At 41.3% G+C, this 20,484-nt stretch overlaps 1 protein-coding gene across 2 annotated transcripts in view; it reads left to right on the forward strand.

Moving 5' to 3' along the window:
- Window positions 1–449: 449 nt before the first annotated feature.
- The window catches only part of EML6 (EMAP like 6), a gene marked incomplete at both ends in the record, with an annotated part of 84,179 nt that continues 64,144 nt past the window's right edge, over window positions 450–20,484 (forward strand). For both annotated transcript variants that reach the window (XM_084201679.1, XM_084201680.1), the window contains one exon: window positions 450–646. In XM_084201679.1, coding sequence (XP_084057805.1) covers window positions 450–646 — 197 coding nt within the window. The remainder of the gene's footprint in view (window positions 647–20,484) is intronic.

The raw sequence follows: 20,484 nt of genomic DNA on the forward strand, positions 1-20,484 counted from the left end.
AGAGCGCCCAGGAAGCTTTCTGCAGGAAGCCAAGAAGGTGCCACACGGGAGACGCAGCGGGGAGACTTTGGCAGGTGGTGCTGGTGACGCACAGAAGTTACTTTGCCTTCGGAAAGAAAAAAAGCCGGCTCTGCTGCTTATGTAGGTGTGTTTTTGTGCCCCCGAGAAGTTGCCCGGGTCGCGCAGCGGCGGCGGAGCGGCGGCGGCTCGTCCTGGGCAGCGGCGGCAGCAGATGATGGTGGCGGCGCGGCGGTAGCGCGGCGGCGGCGGCATCCCGCATCCGCGGATGCACGGCCCATCCCCATCCCCATCCTCATCCCCGCGCGGAAGGGACACCTGAGGCTCCGGCAGGCGGGCGGGGATCGCCGCCGTTCGGAAGGGGAGAGCGTGCCGGGGGAAGGCGGGCCGGCGCTCGGCTGTGTGTGCCGGTGGGCAGGGGGCTGGTTATCATGGCGGATCGGACGGCTCCGCGCTGCCAGCTCCGGCTGGAGTGGGTGTACGGCTACCGGGGCCACCAGTGCCGCAACAACCTGTACTACACGGCAGGGAAAGAGGTGGTGTACTTCGTGGCTGGAGTCGGCGTGGTTTACAACACCAGGGAACACAGCCAGAAATTCTTCCTCGGGCACAACGATGATATTATCAGGTAAGGGGGCTGACTTCTCCGGTGGTGGGGTGGGGTGGGGTTTAAAGGGAAGGGAGGAGAATGTAGTGCTGGCAGAATACCCCCTCCTCGCCTCTTACAGCTCGGCTTGTACCTGCCGTTTTAGAGCAGCTCAGATTTGCTAGCAGCGATCTCTGCTAGAGCTGAATCTCTAGATACTGTTGATTATCATTATTTTGTAGCAAAGCTTGAAAATATTGCAATAATAACGGAGGGAAGGTTAAGTTTTTCCATTGCACTGCACCAAAAGCAAAGCACTTCATTTCAGCGCTGGAAAGATCTCAGTGCAACAGTGCTGCAAAATCGTGGTTCCAGCACCTTGATGTTTCCTGAGCTGGGACCCCAGCTCATCAATTCTGACCTCGTGCAGAAGGCAGGTGTAGCTCTCCTCGCCCTCAGCAAATCCCAGCACGAGAGTGCCATAAATCTGATGCGTAGCTCAAACTAATCTGGTTTTAATATCCAGAGAATGTAAATCAAAATCAAGTTCAGCTGTTTGCACTCCAGGCAAAAAATCCCAAGCATGCTGGTGCAAGATGGCCAAGTCTTGCTCCTCATCTGTCCACTTCATTGTTCCTTTCTCTCAAATTCTGCCTGAGAAGTGGATTTGTTTGATGTTTTCGTCTTACAGAAATACTGATATTTTTACTGCACCTCACAAAATAAAAATGCAGTTACAGTGTTCGAGGTAATCTTTAAAAAAATCTGTCTGGAATACAGAAATTTACATCAGTAAAATAGAAAATTAATGTAGCTACTACTTGATGAGAGAAATCTGAGCCTAGAATATCCTCATGAAGGATGTTGCCTGGTGATGCCACTCCTCTGAGCACAGCTATCTGCTGCCCTCCCTGTTCACCCAGTTCAGCATGAATGAAGCGTTTCCTGGATGATGTGAAACCAGAACAGTCCCAGGTGACTCATGGTGTGGGAGTGCTGTGGAAGCATCTGCTGAAGCCAGTTTTGACACTCTGTAACCAAACCACACAATTGTCACATAGTCCTTGTTTGCAGGAAGCCATCCACTTTTCCCAGGAAGAGCTTTTGGCTGCTGTCTATCCTCGTAGCAGCCTTCTCCCCCTCTCTAGGATGCGTTAAAGCAACAGCATTTCATCAAGTACAGTGCATGTGCATCAAAGTTTATTTTAGTTCCAAAGGTATTATCAGCTCCAAAAGGCTGCTGAAAATAGATGCTGGGCTGCTCAGAGAAAAGTCAGTATTTTAGAGACATCTGCAGGATCATGAAATTAAAAGTTTTGCTTGTTGTATGGACATAAAATTTGATACTCTTTGGTATAGGAAGTGTAATCCATGTAGAGAGTTGTGTACTTCTATGCTTATGTTTGAATTGTTATTATAATACCTGACAGCACCTCCCTCCCCAGACCAAATGTATTGTACAGCTTCTGTACAGCTTCTGTCACACTGGGAGTCTGCTTTTGGCAGTGTTGTGTTTAGAGGGTACAACTGGGATAGAAAGAATGAATGTCTCATATTTGTACTTTGACACTGCTTCTGCCTCTTGGGCTCTTTAAAGGAAACCAGAACCATGTGTTCAAATAGTTGTGTCTTGAGGGACTTGCTGAATGTCCAACTCATGCTTTGGAAAGATGGGTTTTGTTTCTGATCTGCAACACCACCAGAATTCTCGTGGAAAACTGTATTTTCCACAAAGGATGAAACATTTGGGTCCAGAAGGCATGAGCAGAAGCCAAGCAACAGCTCATATCAGCTCTTAGGGGCCAAGAACTGTCGTTGTCACCACGTGGGGTTTAAGGAAGGACAGACTACCCAGACAGCTGCTGGAATATTCTGTTGTTTGCACCATGGCATTGGTGGTTGCCTCCTTTGCCACTGGTGCACTGTGCAGTCCCTGCTGATGTAATATCCCATCACTGTAAGCACTTTATAGTAGATGATGCCTTGTGTGGTCATTGCTGATATGACTAATAAATGTGGGAATTTAAATTCTCACATTTTAAGCTTCACAGCTCTCATCCATTTGAGATGAATGGATGAATGTACTTATCCAATTTTTCTGGGTTTGTTGGGATTTATTTGCTTGAGATCAGCTTCTAAACAGCAGGGTGTGCATTTGCAGTCCAACAGGTTGTAATTTCTAAAGAGGTTTGAAACTGTTTAAAAAAGAAAACTTCGATTTTGGAAACTATCTTGAATCACTGAGACTGGGAGACCTTCAAGTAGGAAGATCTGCTTCCAAGTACTCCTGTTATCTCCTTCTGTGAATTTTTTTGTGGTTTTGTGAATGCTGTTTTGTTGAAAAAAACAGATGAGAACCCCATGATTCTCAGAAGTAATATTGTGTGTTACCTTGAAGTGTTTATTGAAGTTATGAGAGGAGATATTTGTCCTTGGTGAAAAGGGCAGGTGTATATGTTTAATATGCTCTCCAAGATTAATAGTTCTGTCTCTTGTTCTGCATCAAGATAATGCAGCTGGACATAATTTAGTTTGGGCTAAAGCAGACCAGAAAGTATTGGATTAAATTTTGTTGTATTGGAGAAATGCCTTTTTTTTCCAAGATTCCCATTTGAAAGGCGAGTTCTGCCTGTACAAGAACTGAATGTTCTGCGCTCAGCTAATAAGGTCGATGTTCTAGCAGGAACAAGGAGCTCGGAATTGTCCTGTTTTCTGTGCAAAGCCAGCACCAGGTGCTGTGCTTCCAGTGCCTCCTTTAACTCCAGGAGGAGATGAGGTCCTGAACCACAGACTTAACCTTTGAGTGAGCCCTGCTTTGCAGAGCAGTTTGTGAGTAACCTCCAGAGCATTGGCTTTGACAGTAATTGAAAACTTCCAAAAGAACAGGTTTCCTTACTTTAATATTGTGCATTAGTTGTAGAACACTGACCAGTTAGATCAATCCTTGTTTTTCTCTCAATTAAGTCTCGGAGACAGTTCTTTCCTATAATTTTTCTGCAATTTGTGCATACAAAAGCCACAGCAAACAGCAAAAATAAAAATATCACCCATTGAGATACTTCTCACTATCACTCTAAATACAACTGATTTTATCTGTTTCTGCAGAAGTCATTTGTGAACAGAGATTCCTAACCTTGAGAAATTTTTCCTGTGGTGTAGTGACAAAGTTATTTCTCCCTGTTTTTGAGTTCCAAGAATTCCTGCAGTATTGAACAGTTGTCCTGACTATGTTCTATTGTTACACACCCTGGTTTCTTGTGGAATCTGATATTTTGTGTGTTATGCACTTACAAAAGCAGTTTTGCATCCTGGCTGCCTCCGTGCCGGTCTCTGGTGAGGCAGCAAGCCCGCTCCCTCTCCCAGGTCTCTGTAGTACCTGCAAAGCCCTGCTGTTATCCATGGATTGCAGAGCTGTTGTTTATGTAAGGCTGCTCACAGTGTACCAGCAGAGTGGGATTTATCAGAATATTGCTCTCAGTGTGCTGGGGGTGCTGCTCTGCTGACAGATTGAGATTAAACCGCGGCTGTGCCAGCAGGGATGGGATTTTCTGGGCTGTGGGAGCCACTGGAGGCCTGGCTCGCTCTCCACAAGGGTCGTTTCAGAGGATAGGATATGTGTCAGGATGTGGCTCTCTTGTCTTGCTGCTTTGGGGAAAAAAGGAGTAATGTGCTTCAAGCAGTGTTGTGTGTTGCTGACCACAGTAAATATAATTCTGGAATTTTTGATTTGCAGAGCTATGTAAATCAAAACCTCAGAGACAGAAGATCTGAATTGTACTTTCATATTTTTTATTTAAAATTATGTATTATAATATTCTGTTTATTGGGTTATGCTTATTAAGGGATCTAAAACACTTTAAATTTCTGTCAGTTGCCACTATTTGGGTGGTGACAGAGGGTGTTTGTTGTAGAGTGGTGTTCAGGTTACTTTGGTTGTTGTTTATCATCAGTGCGCAGGAGCTGCACTGTCTGCAGCTTGGGCTAACCCTGGACTTCAGCCACCTGAGGTGACCCCACAGGACTGCTGAGATTCAGAGACCTAAAAGAGAGATTTTAGGAGAGATTTTCAGCAACAGGAATGTTTCCTGTTTCTTACATGGATGCTACACTGGTGCATCCACCAAACCATCCAAACTTAACAGACATGGCACACCTGGGGTGAAGCAGGGTTTTGGGAACTGTTTTGAGGCAGCAAGTTGTTAGATGAGTTTTGTATGAAAGGAATTAGTTCCCCATAAAAACTCCTCTAATCAGCTTGTGGCCTCCTTTGCTTTCAATGCTGGAAAACCTTGGGAAAATGCTGTTTATTCCATGGAGTTCCAATGGCCTCTTTTGCCTCTGCTTGAGTGCTGTGCTGCACTTAGGTTTGAAGTCCTTATCAGGGCGTGACCTGCTATAAACTGGCTTCTTAAATATCTGTATTAATGCATCAGATGTGTTGGAATATGCAGTTACAGTATCTTATTGAAAGGGATTTAGAAATACTTAGATCAGTTAAAAGTGGAGAGAAACTCAGCAGGCATTTGTCACTATATGTTGATGAGAATGGTGATCATTTAACCACAGTTTAACCTGAGTAGTCTAAACCTAATTTTTGGATACATTTTTTTACATTTGCTATGTGTTAAGACTCTGTAATTTTTAACTTATTTTATTTCAGCTTGATTTCAGATGGCCAGGAGTCATGATGGTCAGGTAGTTGTGCGTAATCACTCTTTACTAGGATGAAAACTCACAGAAAATGTTTTCATATGACTTAACTTAATTTCAAATTTAAAAAAAAAAATCTACAGCTCCGAGTATCGGAATGTTTCTGTGTGAAAGTAGGAGGGGATTGGAGGTCTGTAAAAAGGTCTTTTGCTGGCTTGCCAACTGCTCAGGTTTTTGGGAACCTTGGTAAAGAGCAAAATGCCTCCTTTCCTTCCCACCTAAAAACTGTTCTTTGGAAGATCAGCTTGTTTTTCACGAGGTGCATTTCTACCCCAGGAACATTTACTTGTCTGTGTTGGCTGTCCAGGAGACATGTTGAATTTAAATTCCCCCTCAGAGTTGTTATTTATAAAGGCCTGGGAACAGACCTCTAAAGCTTTAGGGAGATCTGATATTAAGGCTGAGTGTATGTTTATGTCAAGCTTCTTTAAGTGTTCCAGCAGCACAATGAACCTTGGTGTGCTTGACGTTATTGCTGGAACTTCTGTGGGTGCTGGTGGAGTTTGTTCCTTCTTCTCTGACAGATGGATGGAAGTACACTAAAATGATGGTAATTAAAACAGAACATAAAATAAAGGCTACTCTCAGAGTGATACAGCAACACTGTTATTTTGGCTGCCTAACACTCCTTGGTACAAAAGATTTTACTGGATTTTTAAAAGTGAATTTTGAGTGCCTCCATTATTTTATCAGACTTGAATCTTCAAGGCATAACCCTACATGAAAATTACTGACTGGCACTGCAGTTTATATGTAATCATACTAATATTGATGCCTCCACAAGAAAATTGGGCATCTATTCATGCCAAACGTTTGCTTCCTTGTCCTCAGGAACTGTTATCCACATGTAGAGATGAATATTGAAAGTATCACTCACTGTGGTAGTAACCTACTACTTGCAAATATTAATTGCAAAATAACAGTTTTGGGCAAGATGAGCTGTAGTTTTGAAGAAGAATTTTCTGTGTTTTTTTTTAAAAAGATGTTGTTTATTTTAGGAATCAACTGTAGTAAAAAAGACAAAATACACCCTCAGTTTTTTACAGCTCTACCTGCAGTTAAGGCCGGAGCCCTTTTGCTTTCAGTCTGACTAGGCAGAGCATGCCTCCTTCTCTGTATCCTAGGAGCTCTTTAAGTGGAGGTTGGTCACAGTCAGCTGCTGTCTGACCAGAAAAAGTGTTCAATGTAAATTTCTTTTACTTTTCCTTTCATCTCTCTAGTGTTTGAGCACTGTTTGTAAGGTACTTACTTTGGCTTCTCCCAATGCTGGAATCTATGATGAGGGAAAAGTTGAGCTTTCTCTGTGGCAGCAGATCAGAGATGATGCCACTGGGACCTGCTCTCTGGCCCTGGTCACACCAGTGCTGAACACGTACAAGTGTGGCTGCACCTAAATGAGATTTTAGCAGTAAGTCTACAGCAGGTTCCTGATCCCTCTAGGATTCTGAGGGATTCTCATCTGTTTAGAAATTATTTATTTTTAAAAAAAAATTGAAATGCTGTTAGTGAAACTGCTCTTTCTTAATGGCTGTAAACCAAGTTTATAAGGTACAGTTGTGTTCCTGATTCAAGGTCTTGTGCATATGCAGTGATTGTTGCATATGTGCTGGCCTTTTACTTCCATGTGGGGTTTGTCTGAGTTTTTTAAAATAGTGTGGCATCTGGGAATGGCCACAAGTGTCTAAAAGGATATGATGAAAGCTGTCTTTAGTTGAAAGAGCTATTTTAAAGCTTTTGCTTGTCAGACTGAAGAGGTTTGTGTGGTTTTGTCTGGGATCTCAAGCTGCTTTAGGATGGGCATCGCTATGCTGCACTCCTTATAATGCAGTCTCTCCTTCCCAAGAGGGGAATAATGTAACTGCCTTTCCCCAGGGAGCTCTCTGTGGTTTGGTTGGGTGTGTGGCTGTGGCCTTGCAGTGAACTGTCCCTCTGCTGTCACCTGCCCTGCTTGGGCTGGCTGTGTACACGAGAGGCTTCCTTTCCTTCCTTTTCCTTTTCCTTTTCCTTTTCCTTTTCCTTTTCCTTTTCCTTTTCCTTTTCCTTTTCCTTTTCCTTTTCCTTTTCCTTTTCCTTTTCCTTTTCCTTTTCCTTTTCCTTTTCCTTTTCCTTTTCCTTTTCCTTTTCCTTTTCCTTTTCCTTTTCCTTTTCCTTTTCCTTTTCCCTTCCCTTTTCCCTTCCCTTTTCCTCCTCCTTTTATTTCCCACAAATAATCAGCTGGTTTCTATATTACAGGTCACGCCACTCAGAATGCACTCAAAATTTTGAGGGCCTTCTTTTGTATATGGGACTCTTTGGAATACAGAGTTTGTGATATAAATTGTATCACAGATCTCCAAATAAATATTTCAAATTAATTGCAAATTAAAATTTAACATTTCATATTGTGGCAGAAAATTTTGGCAAAGAATAAATTGAGAGCGCTAATTCCCATTATTTCTCTTCCATTAACTGGAGGAAGAACACAGTTTTTAAAGGAATCTACACATCTGTTTTAGGCTCATCTCTCTTCCATCTTATCTCCTCTCTGGCAAGGACAGTTCAGATTATTAAAAATTCTTCTTTTATCCTTTTAAATTTTCCTTATATCCTTTTTAAAATCACTTTTCATAAATTCAGGTTCTCCCTGGCAGAGCACTAATAGTTTTGTGAAAAAAATAATTTGATAAATAATTTCAATCTTAAGAAAATAAAGTAATTTCTTCCTTTGAAATAGAATTTAGCCAAGAACATACAGTTTTGAGGGCTTAGTGTTTTTTGGTTAGTTTTATTTTCAGATTTAGTTTTCCCATGGTTTCTATCAGATTTAATTTTTTTCTCCTTTAAGGAGATTGATTTCATGGAGAGGGAAATAAAATACAGCATGAAAAATACCATTTTAGTTTTGTTTGCAGAATGAGCAGAGTGCAGACACATAAAGGAGCCCTCACACTGGCTCTTGGCTGCTCCCTTCCCAGGGAGAGCTTCTCCATTGTAATTCTTACCTTAGGTTTGTACTGAAGAATTAGCTGTGATATATCTTTTTGTCCTATCTGGCATGGGTAAAAAGAATGAAGGGAAAAGGATATTGTGCTCAGGAAAACTATAAGAGAATAGAAAAGCAAGTAGATATCTGAACTGTTATCAAGGACATGTGAAGCCTCCTTTAGTAGCTTGTAATTTTTACTGCTCTGAAAGAATTCAGGATCTTCAGTCAGCGATGCAGGGACCTGTTTCTCTGTCCCTGCACAGCACCAAGTGTGTTGCTATTTCCCACTCCTGGCTGGCTGCCATGGTATGGTTAAATCTGGAATCCTGCCCAGCCCCGCTGAATGCACTCGATGAGCAGATTTTATTGGAACAGCACCACCCGCATCTTACCCTGGGCTTGTGCTCCGAAATCCTGCTCAGCCACAGCCTCCAGTGCCACAGGAGCCACCAGCAGAGCCCACCCTCCGTGGGGCAGGGCAGGGGCACTGCTCTGTGTGCTGAAGGAAGCACAGGGGATGGGCTGAGCAGGGAGATGTGCTGTGTTCTCCACACCAGCCTGGCGGCTGTGGCTGCAGCCTGCTCTCTCTCCTACTGGGAAGGGGAAGGCAAACCCCCCTGTAACATCCCTGATAGCATAAGCCAGAGAAAAAACCCAAGTATTAGCAAATGACAAGCAGTAAACCAGATTATAACTGCCTGAAGCTACATGCTGCCAGGCAGTTACATAATGGCACAAAACTCTCAGCCTCCACTGCAGCACTGAGCCTAAAATACAGCAAAAAGGGCTCTAATGAGCCCAGCTCTCTGAGGTTTCACTGAGAGCACAACTCCAGGTTCCCAGTCTCTGCTCTGAAGAGTTGGCTAAGAAACCAAGAGAAAAAGAGAAATAATAGTAATAGGCAAGAAAATGAGTCACAGTGCTTACATAAAAACACAGAAATGCACAATTCCATGTTTGTTTATATAACTCCTGGTATTAGTCTCACAAAACAGAAGTTTAAAAGGCATTCTTTGGATCATGGTAATCTCTCTTAAATACAGTGTGTCATAGATTTTGGTGGTGTCATAACTTGCTTTATGACACCTGCTCTCTTCTATTTGTGTTTGTGACTGGCTGCACATCCACTAAAACACAGGTAAAATTAATAACTGGTTGGATAATACATAATCTGAAATTGTATTAAAATACATGTTTTGAATAATAGGGAGGGTCTATATTCTGAGGGTGCCTAGTGCACTGGTTCTGTGGAAGGACAGATAGGCTAAGTGGTTCATGAGCATCTTTTCAAAATGCCTGATGAGTCTTTCAGTGGAACAGGATGGTTGGTGAGCGCTTCCAGTGACACCTTCCTTCTTCAGAAATTTAATACTGAAAGTTTTACTTATGGAAAACATTAATTTAACAACATGGCATAACTTTCTATTTGAAACTTGCTGTATTTACATTTGATAAGAGTTCATTTTGAAGCGACTGTAAGGCAGTCCCATAAACATGGCAAGTCACTGTTGAGTTGGATTTGGATGTGGCTTGTGGGCTTTGAACAGTGTGTCAGGTATTTGTATGGTTTCTTTCCAATGTCTGTCTCCTTGAGATCTCAAGGTTCAGGACCTGAGCTTATTCCACGTGCAAGGGCAGCTTTCCTCAAACCTCCACACATTGTTGCCTAAAATAGCACTAAATAGAGGTTCTGAACCTTTCCCCTTCATGTTTTTCCCCCAGCTATTCATTTTGTAGCCAGCACAGAATGGAAGTTATCTGATTCAGGGAACTTGCTAAATTCCCAGACTGTCCTCACTTTTTGCTATTTCTCTTCCCTTTCTGTGGAGTTACCACAGACACAATTTTGCTTTCCAGCCATGGTGATGACTCCGTGGGCACTGCCTTATGAGTGAACATATGAATTGCTCTGTTACACAGATGGATCACTTTAGAAGCTTGGAAGTAAACTAATCTTCCATGTCTAAAATTTCTAGAAAATACTTGAATTTCTAGGGCTTGTTTGAGTGCTTTGATGGCTTTAAAGATCCGCACCAGGGTGTGGATCTTTAACTTCCAGAGGTGGTGGATACACGGGTGTGACTAGGCATGTGAGGAAATCTTAGATCTGCATGGGAGATGGGCGACAGCTATTTATTTCTGTAAAGCCTATTTTAAGAATATTGTAAATCTGAACAGAGAGTCTTGTTCTCTGAGAGCTGGCCTTATGTGAGATAAAACATGATTTTCCTGTAAGGGAGCAGAGAAAGCAGCACGTATTTGTCTGAGCAAGGAATATTTTGGCACTTGTGTTTACATCAGTAGAACTTCTCAATTGTATTTTTGTTGCCTGTTGGACTAGGTAAAGGGTCATAAGGGGATGTAAATTAGGAATAACGATGTATTTTGTGTTTACACTGAGGACAGACTAAATGAGGTGTGAATACACTGCTGTTAAATAAGTCAGCTCTTCAGAATGCCCTGTTTCTTGCTGTATTAAATACTGTTACTTGAATGTGTATTGCATTTCACATTTTCCCTGTGGTATCTGTTATTTTTCATCTCCAATCTGTGGGACTCCCCACTGCTTGGGGGTAAATGTTCTTTTACCTTGTCATTTAGTTTGGTAGGAGTTACTTTATACAGGATGACAGTCAGTGCACTGCACACATTTTTCTCCTGCTTTCTTCCTCCCTATAGATATAACAATTTTATCAGCCTGAGTCCCTCAAAACTGAACATCTGCTGCAGCTGTCACAGGCTGCCATCAGCAGAGCTGAAGTTTCTGTGATCCACCTCAGCCACTGTCAGGATTGTGTTCTGGGTTTTTAAACATATTTACACCATAATTATTATATAATTATGCAGTATTATATTATGTATAAATATTAAAATTTTTATTTTTGGCTTTCAAATAAATTGTTGACCAAATGTCATCACACAATTACCCCTTTCACTTCCCTCTTTTCTGTGCTGGAGGAAGCAGTGGGGACTGGTGTCCTTTAATTTCATTTATGAATGGACTGCTCTTAATCCTGGACTTGTTAAGCAGTTGGGACTAGACAATTCTATTGAACATAGAATTCTTCAATATTGGCACATCTAAGCTTTTTCTGAGTGCTGGCAGAAATTTAGGCTCCTAGGAAATGTTTCCAGTAAAAAAAAATCTCTTGCATTGACAGGAGGGCTTTTTCCCTCTAGTATGTGACAGAAATTTAAGAAAGAAAAAAAAAGGTGAGAGTCACCAAAAAAAGCAATTGCCACAACCATGGTTTGTTCTTTGGGGCTTGGGCTGTGGCTTTAGGACAACATGCCCAAATATGTTAAAACAGAAGAGTTTCACTGAATGTCAGCATGAATTTAAGGCATCAGACATTGCATTCTGCTCAGGAGGTCCTGGGGATTTTTAGCTCTTCATTTCTCTCTTCTGAAGACAGACCATGGCATTTCAAATGTCATTTTCAGTTACGTCCTGCCCTGGTTATTCTTGTGGGAATGTTAGCATACTGTTTCTAACATGTTGGATTTCAGTTTTTCTCCTGGCTCCCTCGAGTCAGTGAGGTAGAACTGCTTTACTGGTACCTCTGGCATCCACCCCCCAAAGGGGCACGTTCCAATGGAATGACAACTCGAGTAGCTTGGTCTCCTGTTTCATTCCTGGCTTACTCATGGATGTGGGGCTCCCCAGACTTGGTTGTTCATACAGCATGCAGCACATTCCCCCTATCTTACCTTGAAAATGTAAGCATGTGGTTTTGATCAGCTCTTCCAGAAACCAGCAGAAGCCCTGAGGAATTTGGTTCATAGAAAAATTTGGCAGCATCTCATACATTCTGAACATAAACTTTATTTTTCTTAATTAGAATCCTCATTTATATTTTAGGTTATGCTTTGTTTGACTGAATATTTTTTCCTTTTTTCTCAAATTAATTTTATTTCTGTTTCTTATGTCGTTGTAACAAGAAGGCCCAGCTGACAGAGTGAATAAAGATGAGTGCTTCTGACCAGCCTTCAGGGCATGACTTCAGACTTATCAATTAAACTCCCACTCAGCTGCTGGAATGTGCTCTTCATCATGACCCCACAGTCACCCCCCTAAAGGCTGCCTCAGTCTCTCAAACTCTGAGACATTCTTGCACTAATATATGGGAAGTTTCCTTGCTGTCTTATTTCCTCTTCCTTCTGTTCTTGCATTTTTTGTGTTTGTTTGCTTGTTCCATTCTCACCCTTCTGTGTAAAAATCCATATTTACGTTGTGGCTCCTCTCCTGAGTGGCTGAGGGCAATTCAATTCATCAGTGGAGGTGTTTGTTCTGAGGAAGGGGCTGGATTATTCCCAAAACACTGACCTGAAACCTAAGAGAGACCAACTTCCTATGGAACAAGCTATTTCCACCTGCCTAGGAAGAACTGGCTCTCAAATGTGTGTATTACCTGTAAGGGCATGAAAAGAAAACCTATAATGGCTTCTCTTCCTAAACCTACATCTCGAAGTGAAGGAGGTTTTAAAATAAAGAATTGTTGGAAAATAGATGCCAATCTCCAGCTTTTATGGGGAGTTTTTGTCTGGTACCTGGAGGTTGTAAAATACTGATAAGGGGTGACATCCTGTTGGACCTGGTCTGGATAGTTTAGAAAAAGGTAAAAATCCCATTCAGTGAGCCCTGTTTGCAGCCAAATAAGAGAACTTGAATGTCATTACAAAGAAGTGCAATCATTTCAGTAATTTTCTAAATAAATGAAATAGTTACTTTTATCTAATACCATGTTAAACAAAACAATATTTTTAAGGTGTGTTCCAGTCATATTATGAATCTCATTTCAAGTAAAAGTGAAAACACTTCTAGATATGTTTGTGGCTTTGTTATAAGATCATGAAAGCCAAAGTATATAATTTTACTATTTTAATATTTAAATAATGAATATAGAATAAAGCTTTGGCTTTCATTTTTTTTTCCTAATTCTGAGATGATTACAGATCTTTTTTTACTCATTCCAGCTGCCTGCAGAATACAAAAATAAAAGCAAATGTATGCAAAATGCATTGCTCAAATTAACATGCATTAAAATTCTGGTTGTTTCTCAACTCGTCTGATATTTTTGTAAGAGAGAGCAGAATGTGGATAATGTCTCCCACACCAGTCATCTCTATTAATCTTTTGCTTTCAGAAATACAAATCTGATCAGAAAATACTGACAGCTGTAATTTCAGCTGAGCTGCAAGTATGTCAGTGGTGCAGACTGTAATATAGATAATTTAAACCAGCAAACTTAGGTACTACTGGCATGGAACTCTCCTCAGTTTTATTCTTCCTTCTGTGGCAAATCTGGGAATTCCTCCAATGCACCCTTACCTAAATTAATTCTGCTTCCTATTCGATCTGTTTGTCTATACTGGGAGCACAACAAAAGATCTGAATCCGCAAATCAGCTCAGAAGCTGGTTTGCAGTACAAAATTCTAGTAACAGTACCCTGGGCTGTGTCCCACAGACCCTGGGCAGTAACTTGAGTTAGCTGAATTTACTGTGTTCAAATCCTACATTTTGATATGAACTTGAAATATTATGATTGTGGGAACGGCTCTGGAGAAAACAGCATTTTGATTTATTTCACTTCAGCACTTGTAGCAGAGACAGGGGATGTCTGATGCACTTGGCATGTTGGTATTAACTCCTGCTCTTTGGGCTCTAGACAAAGATTTTCTATTGTGGAAGTCTAAGAAGAAATTCGATTTTCTAGTCCTGATGATCTGAATGCGCTGCTCATATCCACATGAGTCTGAAGAAATACATATCTCGAGCTTGCACAGCCTTTGTGAGATTCCAGAAGGCAAAGGAATATTTCAGTTTGGCTTGTGGAATGATTATTAATGTTTACATTTGAAACTGCTTCTTTCTTTTCCTTCATTTGACAGTGGATTGATTGATGGAATAATAAAATGGACTTTCTAACTGCTCAGGCAGCCTGCTTTTGTATGGCACTCCAGACTGGGGTGAACTTTATTTTCTAAGTAACTCATAAAGCCATTCCCTTCTTTTCTCCTTAGTTTAATATATTTTTAAAATAAAAGCAGATAAAATACTTACAAAACACGGTAGTACGTGAATTAGAGGAAATATTCAACAACACTCCAGGAAAATACTAAGTGTTAAAAAGAAATTAAAAGTGGAACAATTAAAACATTTTAAAGTGACTATACAAAGCTGATTGAACAATTAAACATCCAAGAACTATTGTTTTACACATAAAAATAATCAGTGAACCAAGAAATGCACAAAAAAATAAAAATAAACCTTTTTCCTAATTATAATTTCTATATACAATTAACTTCTAAAAATGACCAAGGTGAATTTCTGCCCTCCACTCGATGCAGGTGCAGCTTCTTTAATTCACAGACTTTTGGGGTTTTACACAAAGGATAACAGCTTCCTGCTATTTTAGTAATTTCTGTAAAGATAAACAGCAATATTTGTATGTGCTGAGTGAAGGAAGGTGTGTCTTGATGGTGATTTTTCTAAGACATGTGAGTTGAGAGAATTTAGGTGCATTTTCACAAGTGGAGCAAAATACACACCATCCTTCAGTGTGAGCAGCTGAGTTTTGGACACATTTCAAATATCTGCAGGCAGTGCCATGAGCCAAGCTCCCATTAAAAGTGTGTCCTTTGCTTGCTTGTGACTAATAAGGATTTTCTTTCAGTAAAAAGCTTCAAAATGAGCTTCCTTTCTCTAGACATTTAAAAACCTCCACTCAGCCAAGCAAACACCTCAGATCCACAAGATGTTTAGTGTAACATCCCTGCCTTAGAGATTCCACTGGGAAAAAGACCTTGGCTGGAAAAATGAATGTTATGGTGTTAAATTGACGTGGATTTGAGTCTTTGCTTTTGTTCTGATAAAAAGCAGCTCTGTCCTGTGGAATTTTCTGTTGTCTGCCACCTGTTAAGCACAGATTGTTCTCAGGTGAGCATTTCACCTGAATTTAATCAGCAGAATTTAGGAGTAACAGAGCTAACCCAAGCAATGAGCAATGCAAATCCCTGTACCCAGGCTTGCCAGGTCCTCGTTTGTGACAACCCGGGGTCAGCTGGAATGGGGAGGGAGCAGGAGGTTTTGTAAAGGGTTCAATTGTTGAACTGCCCTCTCCAAAGCTGTTCCAGAGTCCTGGTGAGTACTTCTGTTACTTATTTAGGCTTTTTAAAACCACCACAGAACCAAACTGACAAAGCCTGTGGTGGAAAGGAGAGAAGGTTAAAGGGGAAGCAGTGAGAAATTCTAATCAGCGTTAAATTCTGTGTGTTGCTTTGGTGTTTTCTTGTTTATCTTTCTGGGTTTTATGTGCAGAGTATTGGTATGCTAATGGTGAATCATTTGTTGGTTTTGCCATGGTGCTGTGTAACTCTGTCATCAGCAGGACAGCAGAGTATGGTGAAATCAAGGCGTTGGTTTTAATCTTTAATTGTTCTATGTGTTTGCTGTAAAAGCAATGGTGCTTAGCTGCTTTTTGTTTAATTATAGCCTATAGCTGGGTAAGGTCTTGCAGCTAGAATAGGCTCTGGGAAACCAGGTAAATTCTGGTATCTGAGAAGTTTAACAGAGGTTTAAGTTTAATCTGTCTCACACAAAAGAGACACTTGATACTTAGAATCTTCAAGTTGTGTCATACAATGTAAAGCAAGCTAACAAAAGTCACACTTATTTTAGTAAGTGCCCTTCTCAGAAAAATAAAACTGTTTTGTGGATAATTGTAGAGGAACAATTCTTGTCTGAATTGTTAGAAAAAAGGAAAATAGATTTATAGTAAGTATTTGTTATAAACAGTGTTTGAATTTTTAGTAGTGTTTGTATTTGTGTTCTGTATAATGAACGGGTGAAGCAGAACTTCAGAAGCCTGGCAAGAGTGTTCGTAGAACTGATAACTCATGACTTTGCTGCTGATCCATTGTGACTGGAAGTTAAGAGAACAAACCCATTCTGATGTTACATATGGTTCCATTTGCTCTGCAGTGGTTTCTGCCCCAGTTGATGTTTGTTATTCACTTCAGCATGGCCAAACAGGGAGCAGACTTTCCATGTGATTGTGTAAGAACTTTATACATCCATGTGATCGTGTAAGAACTTTCCTGTTTCTGCTGATTTTCAACCTCTAAAATAGAAAGATATTTTCCCTGAGAACAGTTGGTCTTGGGTTTGCACTCCTGTGAGATAATGAGGAAAAAAGCATTCTCCCCCTATCCTGAGGGGTCTAAAAATGCACACTTTTTACCAGCCACATCCAATATTGCCACATTTATCATTCCTGCAGACATTCAGTATACAAAGAATGATCAGGGTGTGCTGGTTTGATACATTATGGAATCAAACCCTTCCTCTTCTCCTTGTGCTGAAGTGCCTAAACTTTAAATGTTGTAGGGCAGGATAACCATGAGAAGAAGGCTCAAATAGGATACAGCTGTGTTTGCTGCCCTTGAAGAAGGAACACTCTCCCCAGGCTTAGAATCCTTATAATCAGGTGAGGGCAAACCTATGCAAACAGTATTATTATCCCAGTGTGAATTTTTTAACCACAGCCTGGGAGTTTTGTTAGACCGTACAATTTGTCCAAGATGTGATTATACTTGGGGATTTTCAAGAGGATGAGATGAACTCTCTTAAACTAAAAATGAAAGTGGGAGTGATCCAGGCAAGTTGTGACAATGGCTGGGTTTTTTTCCTTGTTCTCTGCAGTGTTTCCTATTTCTCCTTGGCTGTTCTCTGGGCTTTTTTGTTATTTTTATCACATTTATATTCATTTTGCAGCTCCCCCATGATTCCTCTTTTTGTCAGCTCTGTCTTTTGTCTGTCCTGTTTCCAAAATTTTCTTCCCATTTTCCCTCTCTTCTTTTTTAGCCGCAAATGTTTTGATTCAGACTGTGATCTGCATAGTTATACCCATATTCAGTGCTGACTGTTGGCTACACAAAAAGCAGAGTAGATCGAGGAAATGCCAGAGCAGTTGTGCCTAAACCAGCCTCTGGAGGGAACAGGAGAATCCCCCACTGGGGATACCCACTGCTGTGCTGCCAAGCACGGGGGGGCCATCTGCACCTATCACCATGCTGCGGGCACTCAATTAATTAGTGCATGTGGACAATTAATTAGTGCTCAGATTTGCTGAGCAGATTTACAACTGGTGGTTCATTGTGACCACCAGTTGTAGAGCTGTCGACTTAATCTTTGAATGATGTCACATCCCTGCCTTTGTGGGAAAGGCACAGTGACATTCAGGCCATTTTCAGTTGTTTCAGCCCTTGAGTGGGATGAAATGGGAAAAATAAAGGGTTTGATTGCCAGCAGCTGTACATGGTTTGTGTTCTCGTTTGGGTTGCATTTGGTTCCGTGTTTCCACAGCCAGGCTGGAATAAGGTGAACACAGGAAATGAAGGAGGCTCCAGCATGTGATTTCTTCACTGCCAGGTTTTATCTGATGTATGAATTTTATATTTCCAGTCACAGTGTTCAGACTGGCCTTCAAATTCCTTTTACCAGATGAAACTGACGTTTTGTGGTTCCTGTTGAGCAGCACTGGATTTACAGCAGTGTTTAATTAGCTTTCCAAGTATTGAAAAATCACTGATAGCATTTAAGTTGCTGTTTTTATCTCAGCATCATAGACCAATATCTACTTGCTGCTTTATTGTGTATTTTATTACAGAATGTGTTACATGGTCTATAAAGTATCATAAGCATAGAATAGAGCAGGGGCCAATACAATGCTGAGCTAAGTACAGTTCTTGCTCTTTCCCAACCCTCTTTTTAGTCTCCAATTCTAGCAGATTTTTCTTTACAACTGTTAGTTTCAGGTCCATTTTACTGATTGCATCAAATCTCAGTGTTTATATTGAGAAGGGTGTCATGTATATCTGTTTGGGGTATTTATTTACAACTGCTTTGGCTGTCAAAACAAGTGTTTGGTTCATCATCATGAATGCAAATATCGTTAGACTCAAATGGGAATTCTGAGCATGCATAGGAAAACTGGAATGTGGTGTTTGGATTTCAGAGTTACACAGCAGGGTTTCTTGTGGGGTGGTGTGGCTCATAAGAAATACTGGGTGTTTTCCCTGATCAGTTCTTACTGATACCCCACAATTCATGAGGACATCAACAGTTGTTGTTGCTTAGTTTTCAGTGTCATAGTGTGAGCTTTGGATAAAGTCTCCTGGGATTGCTTTTCACTGGGAGAAGCTCAAGAGTTGTAAAATATCCATGAGTTATCCAAGGAAATAAATCATTAGAGAACTTCAGCCATGTGTGAGGAGGAGCCTCAGTGCTGCAGGACTGTGCTGTGCTGCTGTTCCCTTTTCGTTTGGGAATCTGCCCAATATTTCTCTGTGTACAGATGCATATGAGTGTAAATCAGAGCTGGTCTTAATTAAAGTGCAGAATGCTTTTGCTCAAAGCATTACATTTCTTTTGCATCTTTCACCTGTTATTGGGACATTTTAATCACGTGTTCAAAAGCCATTTACTTTTTAAATCTGGCCTGACTCTGATCCCTCTGTTGCTCCATGGTGCCATGAGAAATTCCATGTTCTGCCATGCTCAGGCCTTTGGGACTTGATCTGTTAGGAGTTCTGATAAGCCCTGGGCAGCTGAACAAACCTTATTGACATGTGGTGGAGTAACTGCATGGGCTTGAATAACAAACACTGACACAAGGAGGAGGTCAGCAGGACTTCTCCAAGGATGAAGAGTGGCAGTAATGGTTATAACTTTGTGTGCTTCTGTCACCATTGTACCCCAGGTGAGTTCTGGAAAACAGTTAGAAATAAAACCCCTGTCAAGATACCCCTAGGATTGCCAGGGCACTCTGAGTGTGCTCGAGCTGAACAGCAGCTGTCCATGTCTGTGTTTCCAGGACCTTCATTAGGTCTGAGCTGCACCTCCTCTTCATAAATCATTCGGTTTGTGGCCCAGTTTATGGCCCAGCCCAAGCCAGTGATTCCAGTCACTCTGAAGTTTGCTCTGACTTCATTTGCTCTGGGGGTGTTTGCTTCCTCAGAGGAGCAGATGGGAGCTGGCTGGGACAGGCCCCGGGAATTGTGGCTCAGAGGCAGCCTGGCTTCTTGGAAGTTGGAAGCTGATGCAGGGTGATGAGTAAATGCTAGAACCTGTGTCTGTATCACTCTTCTTCCTACACAGGGAGCATGGAGGGGAAAACCAGCAGTGGAACAGATAGTAAGAGCTTGGACCTAAAAAATGTCTAAATGATTTTTGAAAAGCCCATCATTCTGTACACATATTCTGTTCTCTGTTATATATAAACAAGATATCGCCATGCAGCAATCAAGCCAGTAAATTAAAATGTTGCCATTGCAGTATTTTTATCAGCATTTCTGTTTTTATTTTGTCAGGATAAATATGCTGTGGACTTGAGCTGTTTGCAAGAAGCATGTGGCAATATTTAGTGTATTTAAAAGTATCATTAGAGCTATATGTTCAGATGTGTAAAAAAAGCAATTCACTTGTATGAGTGTGTGTATCAACTGTATTATACATGAGATATGTGCACACAGAGAGTGTCTGTGTCTCAGGGCTAACAGACCTGCTCTCCCATTTGTTCCACATGCCTGCAGTGCCCTCCCAAAGCCTCCCTCACCTGCCCTATGGTGCATGTCAAATAAAATTGGTTATTGTGGTGTGTGATCTGCCTGCCAGCTCTGCAGGTCTCAGGCTTGTGCTGGAGGAGGCAAAGGTTGGGAGCTGTGATTGTGCCGGAGCGATGATCTCCTGTGTTATTAAGAGCTGGATTTTCCTCAAAACATGGTTGTGGTGTTGGTGTTTCAGAACTCATTTGGGGGGAGATTAGATGTAGGATTATCCTGTCAGATTCCAGCAGTTTTCTACTCAGTGTTCTCTCAATTTTTACAGATCTGGAGGGGTTTGTTTTGCTGTTGCCTTGTTCTTCCCTTTTTCTGGCTCCTCTGCCTTTTCTGACATTCCCTTGCTCCTGAAGCCCCCTGCATTTGCTTCCATTTAACTGCTGGTCTTTGTTCCATTATTCCTTTCAATGGGGCTTGATGATGTTTTGTGTTGTATTCAGAAACAAGGATCAGGCTGCATCCTGCCTTATTTTGCTGCTAGGATAGCTCTGTCTGTACAGTGAATTCCCTTTTGACCCCACAACTGAGGAAAGAAACTCATTTTGCTCTGTGAAATGGGGAATTGCTGAGTGAGTGTTTGTG

The sequence above is a fragment of the Fringilla coelebs genome (assembly GCF_963513975.1).
Source record: "Fringilla coelebs genome assembly, chromosome: 3".
In the NCBI taxonomy this organism is placed as follows: Eukaryota; Metazoa; Chordata; class Aves; order Passeriformes; family Fringillidae; genus Fringilla; species Fringilla coelebs.